Source organism: Macaca mulatta, chromosome 14, assembly GCF_049350105.2.
Source record: "Macaca mulatta isolate MMU2019108-1 chromosome 14, T2T-MMU8v2.0, whole genome shotgun sequence".
NCBI classification, from domain to species: domain Eukaryota; kingdom Metazoa; phylum Chordata; class Mammalia; order Primates; family Cercopithecidae; genus Macaca; species Macaca mulatta.
This window is the reverse complement of record NC_133419.1, coordinates 1,651,400-1,671,865: the sequence shown is the minus strand read 5'-3', so window position 1 is coordinate 1,671,865 and position 20,466 is coordinate 1,651,400. Positions and strand designations below refer to the sequence as shown.

Genomic DNA, 20,466 nt, shown 5'->3' with positions numbered 1-20,466 from the left:
TGGTCAGGTAGGCCCAGTTCAGATGCTGGGGAGACATGGGGGCATGGCACACAGGCCACACGCAGCCTGGGAGGCCCCCAAGATCAGGCCCCACCTGAAGACACCAGGTCGTTTTCCCTGGGCCAGGCCCTTGGAAAGGAGGAGGGAGTTGGGGAGGGAGAACGGAACCCTGGTTCTCTGGCAGGCCCCATCCACCCATGGCCTGTGGGCTCCAGGGAGAGCATGGCCAGGGTGCCCAAGGAGATGAGGAGGAGGCCCCTCATGCTTGATGACCTCTCCTGCTCACTAGGGTTTATCAGCATCATTTAAGATCAGCCTTGTGCTGTGGGTTCCTGGCGTGCTGTGGATAACGCTCTGCCAGGGGTCAGCCCAGGCATGAGGGGTGGAGACTAGGCTGGAAAGGGGAGGGGCTTGCAGAGGGCTGGGCTTTTCCAGGGGATCAGGGTTCAGAACAGAGGTTTGGGGAGAGAAAGGGTTCAGAGATGACCTGGGGTTCAGGCACAGGCAGACAGAAGGACCCCAAGCAGGACTGGCCTTCCAGACAGGAAAGAGGGTTGCGGAGACACAGGAGGCCAATTTAGAGAGGCAGAGGAGAAAGGAGTTTCATGGGAAGACAGGGCTTGGAGAGAGATGAGGGAGGGAAACGGGGGCCGCCATGCACCCTCAGCTTCCGGGGGACTTTGGAGGGGGTTGGGGCTCAGTGGGAGCCGGAGGTTGGTGAAGAGGACCCAGTTTAGGGCACCTGTGTGGTGAAGTGGGGGACTCGGAGGGAGGCAGGGAGGCAAGGCCAGAGTTTTCTCTTTGGGGAGGGACTCATGGGGACTGTTATGGGGATGGAAGATCAGTTGGGGTCAAGCGTACGGTGAGAGTGAGGATGTGGTGGGGCAGCGGAGGCGGCTGAGGCTGGGAGGACCAGCATTGGTTAGGAAAAGTGATTCACAGGGAACAAAGAAGCCTCAGGGGACCGGGCCCAGAAGGGCTGGTAGGGATCGCAGAGAGGCTGTGGGCAGGTGAGTGGACCAGCCTTCAGGGAGACAAGTGTCCTTAGCAGCCAGGACCTCAGCATGGGACCAGAGCTCGGAATGGGACACTTTGCCCTGCGGGCAGAGGGAGTGTGACCTGGGGTCTGTGCAGGAGAGGCCGCATGCTCCCAGACTCTGGGAGTGAACTGGAGTGGGGCCCTGGCTGGGTGAAGTCAGACTCCAGGAAAGGGGGCAGGAGCTCCGATGGGAGAAGTGGGTTCAGCCAGGAAGGAACAGAGTAGGGGTCTCTGAAACTTGTCGGAGGGCCTGGACTTGGGCTAAGGAGGGAAGGGACTGGAGGGTGGCCTTGGGGGCCTTGGTGACTTGGTTAGAGATAGGACAGGCAGAGATGGGCACTCAGGTAGAAGGCCTGCTGGGGCTCAGGGGACTGGAGCTTCCTTAGGAGGGAACTGAGCTGCTGGAACTGAGAGTCAACAGGCCAGAAGGGCAGGACCCAGGGGCGGGGGTCCCTTGAGGCAGCAGGGCCCAGGCGCTGGGGTAGAGCGCGATGGGGAGAGCGTTAATAGGAAGGGGGTCTCTCTTGGGGAGGCAGATAGAGAGGGTTCCGGGAGCCGCTAGTCTTTCACGGGGCGGGGGGCTCCGCGAGAGGGATGGGGCCGGGTGGGGTGGGAAGGAAGACACAGCGGGTCCGGGGAGATGGAGGTGGCGCCGGCACCCTGGTCGGGCGCTGTAGGGGTCCCATCCCTGCAGGACCTTGCAACTCCCCGGGGTCGCGGCTTCCGGCCGGGCCCGCAGCCCCCACCCTCCCGGCAGGAGGAGGCGGGAGGCGGGGAGGTGGCTGCGCCCGCCGCCGCCGCCGTGAGTCAGGTTCTGGGCTGCAGCCGCGCGGCCGGTCTGGCGCTGCGGAGGGAGCACAGGCGGCTGGGGAGGCAGCGGCGCCGCCGCCGAGCCCCGCACGCTCCCCACCCCCTCAAGGTTGGGCCGCTGGGACGCGGATCAGTGGACAGACAGCGGCCCGCGGGACGGCGGAAGGACGCGCGCACCGAGGCGCAGGGGGTCCGGCCGCGCGCGGAGGAGGAGTCGTTTGTAGGTGAGGAGGCGCCGTCCGAGCGGTTGCGGCAGACCCGGGTCGGGCTGGGGGCCGCAGAGCCTCGGCCGCAGACCCCCCGGCGCGCGCTGCACGGGCGCTGGGCACGCGGGGTGGCGCAGGGCGCGAGCGACTTGGTGCCGCGTTGGAGAAGTGTTCGTTTCGCAGCCTGTCATTGTGCGTCTGTGTATGGCCCGGGGGTGCGTGGCTCCGGGCAAGTGTGCGCGCTTGGGGTCCCCAGGTTGGAGGTGGGGGGCGGTGCGCACGAGTTGGAGACCCCGCACCTGTGCCGGTTCTCAGCGCTCGTGGCTGAGCCTGCGTCGCCTTGTGTGGGGAGTTGTTTACTCCTCAGTGGCTTTGAGCGCGCCCGCGGGTGCGCCCGGGGTCTGGAGAGCCCGCGGTGGAGCCCGTGGCGGTGCCCGTGGCGGTGCCTGTGGCGGTATCGGGTGTCCGCGGGCGCCGTGGACAGGTGCTTTGGCCGCTCTGCTCGCTCTGCCGGTTGGCGGCTGAGGCAGCGTGGCTGTGGGTCCCGCGCCCCATGTGTGCGGGGTTGTTTGGGGTGCTGGGGCACTCTGTGTTTTGCAACAGTGTCAGTCTCAGCGTCGGTGTGCTTCTGGGGGGGTGCTGTTGTGTGTGTCAGTGGGTGAGTGTTTGTGCGCAGATGGCAAAGTGATGAAAGCCCCAGGTCCCTGCCAAGGCTGCTGCGAAGGGCTTTGGCATCGTCTGTGGCCGCCGAGGCCCCGGGGCGGGTGGGGGAGGCAGGTGGCAGGCTGGCAGCTGGCGGCCCCCGCAGGGATTTCCGTCTCCACTGGGGCTGTTCTCGGGGCCGCCGGGCGTGAGGGTGGGTGCTGGCCGGTGGGCCGGGCCCAGCTCGCTCTCACTGTCTCCTCTCCAGGCCCAGGGCCCCGACCAGTGCCCAGCCCCGCTGGGAGCCCCGGCCAGCACCACGGACGGCGCCCAGGAAGCCCGAGTCCCCCTGGACGGGGCCTTCTGGATCCCGAGGCCCCCGGCAGGTTCGCCCAAGGGCTGCTTCGCTTGCGTGTCCAAGCCCCCCGCCCTGCAGGCTCCAGCGGCCCCTGCCCCTGAGCCCTCGGCCTCTCCCCCGATGGCGCCCACACTGTTCCCCATGGAGTCCAAGAGCAGCAAGACCGACAGCGTGCGGGCCACCGGCGCGCCCCCGGCCTGCAAGCACCTAGCCGAGAAGAAGACGATGACCAACCCCACGACCGTCATCGAGGTCTACCCGGACACCACCGAGGTGAACGACTATTACCTATGGTCCATCTTCAACTTCGTCTACCTCAACTTCTGCTGCCTGGGCTTCATCGCCTTGGCCTACTCCCTCAAAGTGAGCCCGGGCGGCGGCAGGGGGCAAGGGTGGGCTGGAAAGGTGGTGCCGGCAGGACGGTCCCTGGCTGGCAAGCCCGGCCCCTCTCCCTCTCAGGGGAGCACACGGGTAGAGCAGGTGCAGTTGAGGGGCCAAGGGTTCAAAGGACAGCGAGGGGTCCTGATCGCGGGTCCCAGAGAGGTCGGGGTACTGGCTAGGTCTGGGCGGGCAGGGGTCTGCCCTTCCCTCTCCTGAGCCATCAGAGCCTGGCTTTCTGCTCAGCCAGCACAGCGGAACCCGCAGGAGGGGCTGGGGGCGGGCCGAGAGGGTCCGTGCTCGGGCTCAGGGGACATGGGACGTAGACCTGGGCAACAGCCACTCCTCCGTGTACAGGGATGGGGCCAGCATGGGGCTGAAGAGGGCTTGGAATCCTACCCCTGTGGAAAGGAAGAGGGGCCACCTTCTTATCCAGCTCCTCACCCGGAGCCCAAGGGCAGGTGCTTACACAGCTCTGCCAGGCCATGCGTGGAGACCAGTCCTGGGTGGCCAGGACAGCTCAGGGAAGAGGGATGTAAACAGGTTCTACACCTCCCCAGCCTCCACCCTGAGAGGGCATGACTTCCAGAATCACCTCAGTGCTGTGAGAAGAGCTGACTGGTAGCAGAGCAGGTGCTGGGCAGACATGACCCAGTCCCCCTGAGGTCAAGGTGGAGCGACAGGGATGGAGATGGTGGGAGGGAGGCTGTGATGGGCTCACAGTGAGGGGGGCAGCCCTATGTAAATGTGTCTGGTGCTGGAGCCCTTCCTGGGGAAAGGAGCGTGAGGGCGAGGGCAGGCCCCGGTGCCCTCCTCCCCACCCCGAGGCACCGGAAGGAAGGGCTTGGCTCACGTTTAGCCTAATCATCACATTTCCCCAGCCCAGACTTGAGTGGCCAAGGCCAGATGTACTCTACCAGTGCAGCTGCCCTGCCGGGTGGGGGAGAAGACGGGGGATGCGGGGAGGGGAGAGGCTGGGCAGAGGCTGGCTGGGAGGAAGGACGCCTGGCCAGCTTCGCCTCTGCTCCATCCTTGAGCTCGAGCCCCACCCCGCCCCGCATCGCAACTGCCGTCGGCTTTCCCGTCCTGCTCCTGACTCATCATCATTGCCAACCCCCGGCATTGCCCACTGGCACGGGCACCTTCAACCTCGGGCGTGCCGACCCGTCCCTGGGCTCTGACACAGGGGCCTGTGTGTGAGCCAGCACGTGCCAGTGTATGCATGTACTCAAGTGTAATTGCATAAATGGGCGTGTACTGTGAGTGTAACTGTATGTGTGCATGTGGATGCATTGTGTGCATGAATGTGTACATATATTTTGTGTGTGTGCATGTGTATGTGTGTAGGCATGAGTGTATTTGTGTGTGTGCACACGTGCATGCATATGTGTGCATGTGTGTGTAATCATGTGGGTGCACATGGTGTGTGTAAATGTGTGTGCCCAAGTGTGTGAGGGCGTGTGTGCATATGTGGTGTGTGTGTATGTACCTGTGTGTGTAATCGCATGTGTGTGCATGGTGTGTGTAAATGTGTGTGCACAATGTGCAAGGGTATGTTCATGTGTAATGTGTGTTCCTGAGTGTGTGCATGTGTGTGTAATCACACGTGAGTGTGCATGGCATGTGTAAATGTGTGTGCACAAGTGTGTGAGGATGTGTGCATGTGTGCTGTATGTACCTGTGTGTCCATGTGTGTGTAATCACACGTGTGTGTGCATGGCACGTGTAAATGTGTGTGCACAAGTGTGTGAGGGTGTGCGTGCATGCATTTTATGTGTACCTGAGTGTGCATGTGTGTGTAATCACACGTGAGTGTGCATGGCACGTGTAAATGTGTGTGCACAAGTATGTGAGGGTGTGTGCATGTGTGCTGTGTGTATGTACCTGTGTGTGCATGTGTGTGTAATCACACGAGTGTGCATGGCACGTGTAAATGTGTATACACACGTGCATGAGGATGTGTGCATATGTGCTTTGTGTATGTACCTCAGTGTGCATGTTTGTAATCACACGTGTGTGGTGCATGTAAATGTGTGTGTACAAGTGTGTGAGAGTGTGTGTGCATGTGTGATGTGTGTATGCACCTGAGTGTGCATGTGTGTGTAATCACACGTGAGTGTGCGTGGCACATATAAATGTGTGTACAAGTGTGTGAGATCATGTGTGCGTGTGTGGTGAGTGTCTATTCCTGCATGCACACATGCGTGTGCGTGTGTGTGTGTGTGTAGAAGCAACAAAGGAAAGGGACCCCTGGAACTGAGGGTCATGCCTCCCACCAGCTCCAGCTGTGGCTCCCCAGACCCATCCTGAGCAGAGAGCTCCGGTGTTGCGGGGCTGACGCTGCAGCTGGTGGAGCTCTGCCTCCCCTCTCTGTGCCCTGCCAACAGCCTGCGGACATGGGTCTGGCTGCCTGGGCTCCTGTCCGGAAGCCGTCCCTCCTCCCGCTTGGCCCAGGCTGTGGCTGGCCGGCTGGCATGGGGCAGGCCCATCTGGCTCGGGTGTAGGTAGGTCAGAGACTTCTGGGTGGTGCTGGGTGTCTGCAGGGGTTGGGGGTGGTGTGAGCTTGGCCCTTCTGAGGGGCAGGGACTGCTCATTACACCTCCTCCCAGGCCTGCTCCTCCTGTGTCCTTCCTGCGGGGGTTGGGAGCAGCCAGGGCAGAGAGGCTTTGGGGCATACTTGGGAGTGGGTGGGAGGTGAGTTGCCTCTATCCTGGGCAGGAGGGAGGACGGAAGTGGCTGGCTGTGGACCCCACTCCTGGGAATGCATCCATCTGGCCACGCAGCTGCAGGTCTCCTGATCTGTACCCTACACCAAGGGCACAGGGCGGACTTGGGGTCAGAAGGTCTTGGCTAAAATCCGAGCTCTTGGGACAGACAAGCCATCTTGCCTCACTGAGCCCCTGTTCGCTCATCTGTTCCCAAAACAAATAGAAACAAAACAACATTCAAGCCAGCACACGTGAGCAGGGCGGAGGCCCGCATGCAGTGGTACGAAATAGACAGCGTGTCCTTGCCTGCCCCCACGTGTCCATCCACCCATCCAGCCATCCATCCACCCCCCACCCACATGGGCCAATTCAGCTCAACGCAGGCTGGATCTGCAGCACTGAGATTGGAGCCTTATTTTGCACAGCCTGGTGTCCGGGGAAGGCAGAGATATAGAAAGTCAATTCTCCATTCATGCCGCCTCCACACGCTGCCTCCTGATGACTACTGGCTCCCGCGGTCAGCTGGATGATGGTCAAACGTCTCATCTCAGCATCCAAACTGCGTTTTTAACCCTTCTGGCCTCAGCAGTTCCCTGCCCCGGTCACTCGGCAAGTGTGACGTGAGCGAGGTGCACAGCCCGGTCTGCATATGCACATCCTCAGCCTGGAGAGCTTTTGTGAGATCTGGGTCTCTCTTCTGCAAAGCCTCCAGAGACAGTCCTGCCCCAGCCACATCTGTTCACCCCAGCCAACCTGTGCTCAAGGCAGAGCTGGCCAACAATGGATCAAGACATGTTGACCTAATGGTGAGGGTGTGCATGCATGCGTGATGTATGTACCCGAGTGTGCATGTGTGTGTGATCACACATGAGTGTGCATGGCACGTGTAAATGTGTGTGCACAAGTGTGTGAGGGTGTGTGCATGTGTGCTGTGTGTATGTACCTGAGTGTGTGTGCATGTGTGTGTAATCGCACGAGTGTGCATGGCACGTGTAAATGTGTGTACACAAGTGTGTGAGGGTGTGTGCATATGTGCTTTGTGTATGTACCTGAGTGTGTGTGCATGTGTGTGTAATCGCACGAGTGTGCATGGCACGTGTAAATGTGTGTACACAAGTGTGTGAGGGTGTGTGCATGTGTGCTGTATGTACCTGAGTGTGTGTGCATGTGTGTGTAATCGCACGAGTGTGCATGGCACGTGTAAATGTGTGTACACAAGTGTGTGAGGGTGTGTGCATATGTGCTTTGTGTATGTGCCTGAGTGTGCATGTTTGTGGACAGAGGACACATGAGACGGAAGAAGCACCACAGTGTTTCAGAAAAGGAATATTTCATTCCCAGTTTGGGGTGAGGCTGGAAGACTTCTAAGAGGAGGCAGCAATTTCACCAGGCCTTGAAGCTTGGTGAGGGGAAATGTGTTTCAGGCGGGGGAAAGAGCATAAACTAAGACACATAGGTGGGGCAGTCGAGGGGGTTGGCAAGGCCCCTGTCCTTGGTGGGAAATAGAAGACAGTCCTAGAAGAGTGCCTGAGGCAGTGCAGTGAGGGGTTTGAAAACCTCGTGAGGGGCTGGGCTCTCATCTGTAGGAGACATGGAAGAGAAGGATATGATCAGTGCCATGAAATCTGCAACTAGTGTAGGGGAAGGGGACAAGTCAAGCCTCGAGGCAGAGGGTTCAAGTCCCAGTGTGGTGGTCCAGGTGGAAGAACTTGTGAGCTGGGGATGGGGGTGGGAGAGGAGGAACAGGTGTGGCCAGGACACAGCAGCTGCTAGATGTGAGCCCAGGAGGCTGTGAGACCTTCCAGTGACAGGGCGATCAGAAAGAACAGGTTAGGTGGGTGGGTTCTGCCTTGGGTTTTCGATGTACACACTCGCCCACTCACTCCTTTCTGAATATCAGCATCACACATTGATCTTTCCCATCCTCCATCTATCAATCGTTCATCCATCTTCCATCCATCCATCCTCCATCTGTCCATCCTCCATCCACCCATCCATCCACCCTCCATCCATCCATCCATCTATCATTCATCCATCTTCCATCCATCCATCCTCCATCTGTCCATCCTCCATCCACCCATCCATCCACCCTCCATCCATCCATCCATCTATCATTCATCCATCCATCCATTTGTCCATCCATCCTCCATCTGTCCATCTTCTATCCACCCATCCATCCACCCTCCATCCATTCATCCATTTATCTTTCATCCATCCATCCATTTGTCCATCCATCCTCCATCTGTTCATCCATCCATCCTCCATCCATCCTCCATCCATCCTCCATTCATCTATCCATCCACCATCCATCCATCTATCCATCCACCCATCCATCCTCCATCTGTCCATCCATCTATCCTCCATCTGCCCATCCATCTATCCTCCATCTGCCCATCCATCCATCATCTGTCCATCCATCTGTCCATCCTCCCTCTGTCCATTCATCCAAACTTATATTCAATCCATCCTCCCACATTCCTTTCAACTCCTCCAAAGAGCCACCCAAGCTTCCATCTACCTGTGTTCACACATGATCATTCAGGCTCCCCTCCCTGCCCTGCTGTCCCATCCTGTCCCCACCAACCTTCTGCATCAACCCACTAAACTATTCATCTAGCCTCACTTTCTTAGTAATTGCCCACTTTTCTTCCCAGCCCTACCTGTCAATAGACCCAATCATCCCTCCATCCTGTGACCTCATATGGCTGTGACCTCACAAGGCAACACATTTATTCACCCTTCAAGCCATCCACCCACCCTTCCTCCTGCTGCTCCCCAAACTGAGTCACACTCACCCATTCACTGCCTTCTTCATACTCAGCGTGCCTCAGCTCACCCCATCTGTCAGCACAATCCAGCCATTGTCACTTTCTCTATTCCCTCCCTCCTCATCCACCCTGTCTCTCACTGTTCATGCATCAATTTCTCACGTTCTTCTTTTCCCTCTCATTTTTTTTCTTTTCCTTCCTTTTGCCCCACTTTTCAGCCACGCATTCTCCCCTTCTACCCCCTTCATTCTTTCTACCATCCGCCTACCTGCTTTACCAATATAGCTAATCATTCAGCCGTAAAATTTCCATTCTTTGTTTCCTCTCGTCCATTGCCCATCTGACCTTCCAGCCACATCTATCTCGCCTTTCCTTCCTTTGCTTTATTCATGTGCCTCCAAGTTGAGTGGCATGAGCCTGTCCAGACTGCTGTAACGAATTATCATAGGTTAGGTGGTTTATAAACTCTGGGTATTAACTTCTCACTGTTCTGGAGGCTGGAAGTCTGAGACCAGGGTGCCAGCATGGTCAGGTTCTGATCAGGACCCTCTTCTGGGTTGCAGGCTGTCAACTTCTGTGTCCTTATTTGCCAGTAAATCCTAGGGCTTCTCTGGGGCCCCTTTTATAAGGGTGCCAATCCCATGCATGACCTAATCCTCTCAAGAGCCCCAACTGCTACCATCACTTTAGGGGTTAGGATTTCACACAGGAATTTGGAGGACATGAACATTAGACCATAACATTGCCCTTTCATCCACTTTCATGTCATCCCTTCCTTGTGTTTCCTCTCCCCTGTTCCTCCAGTGACCTGTCCCGTCCATCTCTATAGCCAGAGCCAGTTCCTCTCTGTACCCATCTGCCCATCCCTACTCTTTTTCCTTCACACATTCACCCATCTGTCATCCGTCAATATTCACAGTCATAGAAGAACTGCCTGGCCACCTAGCCCTCAATTCATCATCAGAATGTCCTTCCATTTTCCTTCCTTCCTTGCTTTGATGGACTCACTCAACTCCCAGCCATCAGCCTGTTCTCTCTCCCGCTCTCCTCCTCCCTCTCCTCTACCCACCCAGCACCATCCATTGCCCCTGCACCCACATAGCTGCCCCATCCTCTATGTCCCACCTCTGCTTATGCTTCTCAGCCCATTCCGCCATCTAGCACCCTTGCGCCCCCTTTGCTTTCCCTGCTTCTTGGCCCACTCTTCTCGAGCCCCTTTCCTAATTGCTTTTGGCTCCCTAACCTTCTGTCACTGCGGGTCTCCAGGGCTCAGCCCTCTGTCCTCTCCTTCCTTCACGTTCACTCCCTTGGCGCCCCATCCAGTACCATGGCTTTAGTATTAGGCCATTCTTACACAGCTGTAAAGAAACACCTGAGAGTGAGTAATTTATAAGAAAAGAGGTTTAATTTGGCAGGCTGTACAGGCAGCATGGTGCTGGTATCTGCCTCTGGGGAAGCCTCAGGAGGCTTCCAGTCATGGTGGAGGGCAGAGTGGGAGCAGGCATCTCACATGGCGAGACTGGGAGCAAGGGAGAGATAACGGGGAGGCGCCTCACACTTTTAAGCAACCAGCTCTCAGGAATTCACTCACTATGGTGAGGACAGCATCAAGCCATGAGACCTACACGCATATCCCAAACACCTCCCGCCAGGCCCTCTCCACCACTGGGGATCGCTGCAACATAGATTCGGCGGGGACAGATGTTCAAACTATATCAGTTTTAAATACCATCTTTCTGCTGATGCCTCTCAAATTTATATCTCTGCCCTAGACCTCATCTCTGAACTCCAGACTCACACAAAGTGCTACGCCAAATGTCTACTGTATGTGTAAAGGGCATTCCTAACTTGACATGTCAGAAATTGAACTGCTAAATGAGTCTTCCTTTTGCAGCGTTCTACAGCTCCCTGTTCAGTTGATCAAACCCCAAAAACCTTGAGATCATGTCAGATTCCATGCTTTTTATCACACTCTATACCTGATCCCAGCAACCACCATCAGCTCCACATACTATGCATGTCCAGGAGCTGGCCAAGTCTCACTACCTTCACCACTGTTGCCCTGTCCAAGCCACCCTCACACTTCCCTGGACCATTCAATCCACCTCTCTCTGCCTGTTCAGCTATCCCTTCTTTTTTTTTTTCGAAATGGAGTCTTGCTCTGTTGCCCAGGCTGGAGTGCAATGGCGTGACATCGGCTCACTGCAACCTCCACCTCCTGTGTTCAAGCGATTCTCCTGCCTCAGCCTCCCGAGTAGCTGGGATTACAGGTACACCCTACCACACCAGGCTAATGTTTGTATTTTTAGTAGAGACGGGGTTTCATCATGTTGGTCAGGCTGGTCTCGAACTCCTGACTTCGTGATCCGCCTGTCTTGGCCTCCTAAAGTGCTGGAATTACAGGCGTGAACCATTGCACCCGGCCCCCACCGTCTGTTCTTAGCACAGCGGCCAGCACTGCCTGGTTCACATATGTCATATCACGTTCATCTTTCTGGCTCTAAATGACTAAAAAGCACCCTCAGAGCCTGCACCGTGCTCCTGGATGATCTCCTCTGACCGTATGTCCTCCCCTTCTCTCTGTGATCTGCTGCCCCTACTTTGCACCTAGTCCTCAGAGGCACCGGGCCCTGCACATAGAGCTCTATGTGCCCAGGACGTGCCTCCCTGTGGATGAACACATGGCCGAGTCTGTCACATTATTCTGGTCTTTCCTCAAATATCTCCCACAAGGTCTTTTCTGGCCACCGAGCTAGACTCGCACCTCCTACAGCACTCTCTGTTCCCTTGAGCCTCTTTGGGTTTCTTTTTAGCACACTGAGCACATTACATGTTTTACTTATTTATTGTGTTTATTTTCTGTATCTTCTCCCTACAATGTAAGCTACATGAGGACAGAGACTCTGTTTTATTCCTTGTAATATAAGCAGGACCTAGAATAGCAACTACTCAGAGCAAGCACTAAGTAAATATTGATTGATGATTGATTGATTGATTGATTAATGAATCTGTGTACCCATCTACCATCCAGTGGTCTATGCTATATTTATCAACAACCCTCCTTCCTATTATCCACCAGTCTTACCCATTCAAAACATATCATAAATTCATTTATCTACCTGTTCCACCCATTCAGCTCATGGATCCATCCCAGCCATCCAGTGTCCATTACTATATCCAGCCATGGACCTGCTCCAGCCATCCAGCGGGCATTCAGAAACCCATCTGTGCACCTGCCCCTCCAGTCTGGCATCTGTTCCTGTATTCCTGTAACCACCTGTCCATTCATTGAAATCACTTGAAGTTCCAGTCTTTTTTTTTTTTTTTTTTTTGAGATGGAGTCTCACTCTGTCACCCAGGCTGGAGTGCAGTGACATGATCTCAGCTCACTGCAACCTCCGCCCTCCAAGTTCAAGCAATTTTCCTGCCTCAGCCTCCTGAGCAGCTGGGATTACAGGCGCCTGCCACCGTGTCCGGCAAATTTTTTTTGTATTTTTAGTAGAGACAGGTTTCACCATCTTGGCCAGGCTGGTCTTGAACGCCTGACCTCATGATCCACCCGCCTCGGCCTCCCAAAGTGCTGGGATTACAGGCGTGAGCCACCGAGCCCGGCCTCCATTCTTTTTATCACACTGCAAACCTGATCCCAGCAAACGCTGTCAGCTCCACCTTCAACACATGTCCAGAAGTTGGCCGGGTCTCTCCACCTTCACTGCCACTGCCCTGGTCCAAGCCACCATGAACACATGAGCACACATTCTCGTGTATTCATCTATTTGCCCATCCTGCCCACTGAACATGCTCTCACATATCCACACATCACCTCCCATCCAGCAGCCATTCACTTACCCACTTACCCAGCTGCCCCACCCACGTGGCATACATTTGCGTATCCATCTGTCCATTTGGACATACATTCATATGTTCGTCTATAGTCCTGTTCCCCCATCCAGCATGTGCAGACGGTCCCCACCTTATGATGGTTTGACATATGATTTTTCAACTTCACAATGGCAGGAAACCCATAGGCACTCAGTACGCTCCTCAGTTTACCGGGCTTGTGAAAAACGCATCATACGAAAATGCGTATGAAACGTTCAATTACGACACTTTAAACTTATGATGGATTTATTGGACTGTAGCCCCATTGTACATCAAGAAGCATCGTATTCATAAATTCAGCTATCTGCCTGTCCCACTCATCCAGCGTACATTCTTATATCCATCCAGCCCTCCTCCCTACCCAGCACAAGTTTCTACATCCATTTCTCTGTCCCATACACCCAGTCTCCATCTATATAACCCCTCAGCTCCATCCACCCACCTTTCCGGGATCACTCCCCCGCCCTCCTCTTCCCTATCTTCTTTAGCTGTGGCCACCATTTTCCATGCACCCAATACCCCAGCTGCCTCAGCCTCCTGCCCCCCACTCCATCCACTTTTGACACCCAGTGTTTCACCCTCCCTCTGCCACGTTCTTCCTCACTCCAAGTATCCAACAAAGAAATCATGACCAAAAGTTTGTTTTAGGAATTCAGAGTTGTCTTGGTATATGAAAATCAATGAATTATAATCTACCTTGTTAATGAATTAGAGAAAGAAAAAATATGTTTATCTTGTGGAAATTCTAATGCAATCATAGACCTCTAATGATAAGATGAGCATTATCCTTCCTGGTACATTGAGGTCAAGAATGAGGCTCAGCTGCTTGTCCTCATTGCTGCCCACTGGGATCACTCTGGGATCTTCTTTGCCTCCATGAGAGGAGCTTACTTTGGCCAGGCTCTGTGGTGGAGTTTCACATCCATCAATTCATTAAGGCTTTCCCACAACCTTGGGAGGCAGCGCTGTTGTCATCTTCATGTCTCAGATGAGGAAATGAGGAGCAGAAGAGTGAGTTGTTAGCTTGCCTAAGGCTGCACACTCTGTGACCCACAGAATCAGGATTGAAATCCAGTCAGTGTTTCTGCGTCTGTGCTTTAACCTCTATGCTGTGCTGTCTAGGAATAGACTGCAAGGAGGAAATAGAACTATTAGTATTTGCTGTTGATATGATTTATTATTAAGAACACGTGGTCAATTAGTACAATATGATAGTTTAGCTGGATACAAAATCAATTAGACATACAATTTTAAAATATACTTTTACATGATAATAAAAACCAAAACAAATAGACTAAGTCTAACAAAAGATGTAATAGCTCTTTCTGGAGAAAGTTATGCAACTTTATTTTAACAAAGGCATCAAATAAGACCTCAATAAGTGGGTGACACATTCAGTCCTTAGAAAGGAATACAAATTTCAATCAGATGTCAGTTTCCTCCAAAACCACTAGCATGAGAACCCGATGAGAGCATAGACTTTCTTCCTGCCTCCTTCCCTACCCTGATTCCTCAATACCTGCTTCTTCACATCGTTGATCTCTCCATTTTGATAGCACGTTCTGTACAATTTATCTTCCAAGTCATCTACTTGCTCATTTGACCTTGTTCCCTCCCTTCCCTTCTCTCTCCAACTTTTATTCCAGCTCCACTCCATTGACTCCACTCCATCTTTCAACCCACTCCTCTCCATCCACTCCATCCATTCCATTAACTCCAGTCCATCCATTCCATTCACTCCACTCCATCCACTCCATCCATTCCATGCATTCCACTCCATCCTCTCCACTCCATCCATTCCATCCTCTCCACTCCATCCATTTCATCCACTCCACTCCATTCACTCCATCCACTCCACTCCATTCACTCCATCCACTCCACTCTATTCACTCCATCCACTCCACTCCATTCACTCCATCCACTCCACTCCATTCACTCCATCCACTCCACTTCATCTTCTCCACTCCATCCACTCCATCCATCCACTCCACTTCACTCCACCTCACTCCACTCTATCCATCCACTCCATCCACTTCACTGCATTCACTCCATCACTCCACTCCATCCACTCCACTCTATTGCACTTCACTGCATTTACTCCACTTCACTCCATTCCACTCCACTGAATTGCGTTCTCTCTTTCCCTTCCCCACTCCCTCTATCCTCTTTTTTCTCTCCTCTCCCTTTGTTCCTTCCACTATTCTGCCTCTTCCATCCATCCACCCACAGGCCAAACCATTCATGCTTCCATTCTTCCACTCAGTTACGCACCCATTGCCCTGACCGCCCATCTGTCCTCTGTCCGTCCACTCTTCTGACCTGGGTCTCCTGTTCATCTGCCTAATCTGTGCACTGAGGGATCCAGGCATTAGTCAGTCCCAGTATCTATCTACCCACCTTCCTTCTTTCAGCCCAGCCCCAATCTACTAAGGCAAAGACTTTTTGCCTTTTCCTCTCTTCCTCTTTCCATTCTCTTTCTCTTCCTCATCCTGGTTTCTTCTTACAGCAAACTCACGCACATGTCTGTGGATGTGATAGAAAGAAAGAGTGCTGAGGACGGAGGGCCCTATAACTCATTCTGAATGAAGGTCGCTTCTTGGAAATGAGTCCAGCTCAGTCCACTGCCTCCCCAGGACTTCCTGAGTGCCAGCCCACTTCCTTCACCTTAATATCCCTCCCCAAGGGCCCTGGAGATTGCTGTCTCTCCTGTCAATGCACAAGGCTCGTCCTCAGGGCATCCCAGTTAATTTTAAACTAAGCAGAACCAATCAAATTAGGAGAGAGTTGTGTCACCCCATCCTCCAATCATATTCTCTCTGAGGCCAACTTCTTTTATTTTGATAATTTAAAACTTGCAAAAAGGGAAAAGAATTTCTTTACGTCCTTCACCCAGATGTCCAAAATGTTAACATTTTACCATATTTGCTTTTCTCTATATATATAAATACATCTTACCTACTTTATAAACCAGTAGAGGGTTGAGAGGTTTCAGACATGATGCCCGTGTGCCCCTAAGTTCATCAGTGTCTGGTACCCCAGGGCAGAGACAGCCTCCTCCAGAACCATAGTTCATTTGTCAGCTCTCGGAAACAAGACACTGATACTGTGCTGAGTGCTGTGGCACTGGCCCTGCTGGGCTCCTGGCTGCTCCGGGGCCCTGCTCCCTGGCTGACTGCCTGTTTCCTCTCCTCCTCCCGGCTTCAGGTGCGAGACAAGAAGCTTCTCAATGACCTGAATGGAGCCGTGGAGGATGCAAAGACGGCCCGGCTGTTCAACATCACCAGCTCTGCCCTGGCAGCCTCCTGCATCATCCTCGTCTTCATCTTCCTGCGGTACCCCCTCACCGACTACTAAGGCCTGCCAGGCACGTCCGCTGGCGGAGACAAGCACTGAGACATGTTTATTCTCATGGTCCCTGAAACGCAGGATCCCATGAGGTTGGGGCAGGGCAGAGCTTCTTGTCCTGGGGCTCCCTTGAGCTGTGAACCGGGCAGCAAGGCCATCAGAAGCTGAGTACAGCAAGGGGGCAGTGAGCTTGGCCCTCAGCCCACCCCCTCCGCCTCCTGGCCTCCGCCCTGCCTGTGTCTGGGGCCTGGGGGCTTCTCCCCTCGCTGCTGCACCCTGGCTTCCAGTGTCTGTGTCCCTGCCCTCACGTGCCCCTTCCCAGGCTCCTGGGGCTCCTTGGACCTGACACCTAGCAGGAAGGGCTTAGGCAAAAGTGTCCCAGGATGGGACGACTCACTCTATGCTCCCTGTCCCTGCCTCCTCCACGCTGTGATCCTGCTCAGAGCCCTCGTGTCTGTGAACTTTCAATGAAATACCCATGCAGCTCCAGCCCAGCCTTCTACTTTGTGTCCCTGGCAGGGCCTGGAAAAGTCTGGAAGCTTTGCAAGCCTCCTTCAGGAACTGCCTGGAGGTCAGGGCCCCTGGCACTGTGTCACAGCGGACTGCAGGAGACAGTCTGCTCCATTACAGCTGTGCCAGATGGTGAATGGGGGGGTGGGCATTTGGTGGAGGTACCCCAAACTCGAGTCGCTTAGAGGGTCAGGCAGCCTCCTGGGGGGAAGGAAGTGGGTAGAGCACAGCCTCAGCTGCCTGCGTTGGCCAAATCAGAGCAAAGGAAACCACACATTCACTCAGAAGGAAGCAGCAGGCAGAGACGATAGACCCCTGGCTAACCCCTGTCCCTCCTGGAGGGCTCTGGGACCCGGGCAGGCCCCTTTACCTCTCTCGTGCCCATCTCCTTAACTGTAACATAGGAAAATGACCTTTCACTTCTACAATCACTGTGAAAATCAACTGAAGATGCTGTTCAAAGGCCGAGACCCGTGCCATCCCGGTCCATGGCACGTGCAATCTGCAATGTGGAAGGCAGGATGCAGGGATGGGCTCTGTCCCCTTGGAACTCAGGCAGAGTCATGGGGGTGCCGGTCAGCCCTGAAGACAAGTCTGATGAGGGTGCACTAGGAAAAGTGAAGGGTGTCAAGGCACACGAAGGAGGCGGGGAGGTGAAGATGAAGAAGATGAGGCACTGGCCATGGGTGCAGAGCCTCACGCTGTGGGGGCCCCGCTGGTCTGGGAAACTGCAGGAAATCCCACAGCTCAGGTGTGCAGTGGGAAGGACTTATCATCCCATGGGAAGGCAGGCAAACTTTCCCAGGGAAGGGGCATGGCCGTGCGCTTCGTGTTTTGGGAAGATCATGCTCTCCGGGGTAGCGAGGCCAGCTTGGAGGGGATCCCAATGGACAGAGGTGGATGCAAGTGGAGGAGCTGAGCCTGGGCTGGGGCCAGCAGCAGAGGGTTGGACAGCAGGGCGCCTGGCAGCTGTGCAGGTGGTGGAGTTGACTGGTTTGGGAGGTAAGCTGGGGGAGAAGCCTGGAGGATTCCTGCCCCTTGACTTGGACAGCCCAGTGGGTAGAGAGGGCTGTGTACCAACAGCAGGAAACCAGGGAGAAGAAGATGTTGACTTTGAGACACCAAGCAGAGAAGGGAAGAGCCTTCTGGGCTGGAGACGTGGGATGCCTCGGAAGGGAGGACCTTGAGTTAGCAGCAGATGGGACAGACGCAGGAGACAGGGCATACCATGGCAGGAGTGCAGTGAGCAAGAGGCAGGTCACAGTCTTGACCCAGAAACCTGCAAAGGAAGGCAGGATGGCTAACACCTGCCCATGGGCCTGGGTTGCAGCCCAGGCGGAGGTGGAGGGGTTGCTCAGGGAAGAGGGGAGGGGAGGGGAGTGTGTGACCTCAAAACGGGAGGGCTTGGGGGTCCGAGTCGAGAGAGGGGACAGGGTGGGGACCATGTGGGACTCTTGAGCACTGACCCTTCACCCTAGGCAGTGGTGGGATGGGCGGGCAGGAGGCGGCGGCTGCGAGGCTGATACAGGGCTGCATGGAGCTGTCATCGTGCCTCTTGGAGGATGGTGGGAGAGGTGCCAGGGGCGGCTGAACGCCTCACCGAGCATGTGGGCAACCCGGTTGTGGGCACTTTGGATGCTTTCACCATTAGACCCAGAGGCTTTCCTGAATGAGCCTGGGCTGGAAAATGATGGCAGAGGCTGCTGGGCCTTGGAAGAGAGAGGGTCCTAGCTTCTAATTCCTGGGGCACCTGGGGGAGACCTGGGTCCTGGGTCATGAGGTCAGCTAAGGCCAACCCCAGTGTCCAGGTGTCGTCCAAGTTATGCCTGGGAGGGAAGAAAGTAGAGGGGCAAATGCTTTCTTTCCCTATTTTCCTTAAGCCTTCGATGCCAGTGCTGGTGGCTGCCTGGGACAGGGGCCAGGAGGAAACACACCTGCATTAGGGAAGCCCTCAGCCAGCTTTTCCCTGGGACGTGCCTGTGCCTGGCTGAAGCTTTCTGAGTTCATGCTGGGGAAATGGAACAGTTACCTTCCAGCCAGTAGAGGCACCCCTAGCTCTTGGGATGTTTGTATCCAACTCCAGGCAATGTGGGGCTACAAAGGCCCCTGGCTTCCACACCCTGGGGACCGGGGGAAGACTGGTGCTCCCACGGTGGGTGTCCACAGTGAGGTCAGGCCCCCATAGCAGGTGCATTCTCGCTCTCAGCAGGCAAGCAAGCAGGCGTCAGCTCCAGCACTGGGGTCCGGCTTCGAAGTCTGTGTCTCTGCCTGTCTGTACTCATGCCTGACCTGCTGGCACTCCCTGTCCACTGCACTCCTCCCGCCTCATTTTTATGTGATTTTGCACAGTGCCTGGCAAACATTGGACGTTCAATAAACATTGTATGAATGAAAGAAAGAATCCCCCTCTCGCTCTCTCTCTCTGTCCTTCTCCCTATGTGCCTCCATATATTTCTGTATCTTTTGGGAGTCAGGTGACTTTCCCTGCCCTCCCCTCTCCCCATGCTGCCCTGGTCACTGCCCTTGGGACCCCAGCCCAACAACCCAGTTTAAAAGGATTGGGGCTGGGCGCAGTGACTCATGCTTATATTCCCAGTGCTTTGGGAGGCTGATGCAGGAGGATCGCTTGTGCCCAGGAACTCAAGGCTGCAGTGAGCCATGATTGCACCACTGCACTCCAGCCTGGGTGACAGAGCGAGACCCCGTCTCAATAAATAAATAAATAAATAAATGAATAAATAAAGGATCAGGACTGAGGGGAGTGTAAAGGCTGAGCCTCACTGTGCATCTGTGTGTGTGTGTGTGTGTGTGTGTGTGACTGTGCATGTGTGTTGCATGTCCGTGTGACTGTGCTTATGTGAGACTGTGTGCACATGTGTTCGTGTGTGTGTAGTGTGTGTGCATGTGCTGTGTGTGACTGCATGTGTGTGTGACTAATTGCATGCATATATTATGTGTATATGTGTTTGCATGTATGTGATTATACATGTGTTTGCATGTGTGTGACTGCATGTGATGTACATGCTATGTGTGCATGTGTGTGTGACTGTGTGCATGTGTGTGTTGTGTGTACAAGTATGTGCATATGTGCCTGTGTGTAAATGTGCTTTGTGTGATTGTGTGTGACTGTGCATGCATGTGTATGTGTTGTGTGTACATGTGTATGCATGTGTGTGGATGTATTGTGTGTGCATGTTTGTGACTGTGTGCATGTGTGTGACTATGTATGTGTGTGTGTTGTGTACACATGTGTGTGGCTGTGTATGTGTGTATATGTGCTGTGTGTGACTGTGCATGTGTGTGTGACTGTGTGCATGTGTGGATTGTGAATATGTGCATGCGTGACTATGTGCCTGTGTGTGTTGTGTGTACATGTGTGCATGTATGTGTGCATGTGTGTATTGTGTATGTGTGCTGTGTGTGGCTGTGTGCATGTGTAGAATGTGTGTGCATTGGGGAGGATGTGCTATAGGGTCATCCCCAAGCCTCCCTTCCTGTGACCACAGTGGCCCAGAGCTCTCTAGGCTCCCCTGCCCTTGCCAAGCCACTGCCCACTCCAGCAGGCGGCAGAGCTTGATGCCTGTTCTCCAGACATGGGAGATCTGCATAACATTCTTTCCTAATTGCATGTGCTCAGCAGTCCCACGGGGGCTTTAGAGACCAGGAATATATGCTCCCTGGGGTCCTCCTGCTCCCATAGCGTGCAGCTGACAGCTCAGATGGATAGGGGCACAAGGGGCTGGGGAAGTCTCTGACTCCACCAAACCACAGGGCCCACTGAGGCGAGCTCCATTGCACTGGACCTCAGAATGAGAGGAAC

General features: G+C 54.6%; 1 protein-coding gene and 1 pseudogene across 7 annotated transcripts in view; both read left to right on the top strand.

The window, feature by feature from the left end:
- The first annotated feature begins 455 nt into the window (after positions 1–455).
- On the top strand, positions 456–19,044 carry IFITM10 (interferon induced transmembrane protein 10). Of its 6 annotated transcripts, none has more exons than XR_013403386.1 (3): positions 456–2,073; positions 2,966–3,418; positions 12,046–13,495. XR_013403386.1 is itself a non-coding variant. In XM_015113329.3 (3 exons), the coding sequence occupies exons 1-3, from the start codon at positions 606–608 to the stop codon at positions 16,143–16,145; spliced, it is 711 nt and encodes a 236-aa protein (XP_014968815.2). In that variant the 5' UTR covers positions 464–605; the 3' UTR covers positions 16,146–16,625. The 6 variants fall into 6 exon arrangements, 2 of the variants coding, with proteins under 2 accessions (XP_014968815.2, XP_077817789.1); XM_015113329.3 differs by lacking the exon at positions 12,046–13,495 and adding an exon at positions 15,996–16,625 and having other exon boundaries at positions 464–713; XR_013403385.1 differs by lacking the exon at positions 12,046–13,495 and adding an exon at positions 15,996–19,044 and having other exon boundaries at positions 485–2,073.
- Positions 17,210–20,466, top strand: part of LOC144334546 (uncharacterized) — a 40,614-nt pseudogene continuing 37,357 nt past the window's right edge. Inside the window, exon 1 of the transcript XR_013404504.1 lies at positions 17,210–17,397. The product of XR_013404504.1 is annotated as an uncharacterized LOC144334546 (transcript). The remainder of the gene's footprint in view (positions 17,398–20,466) is intronic.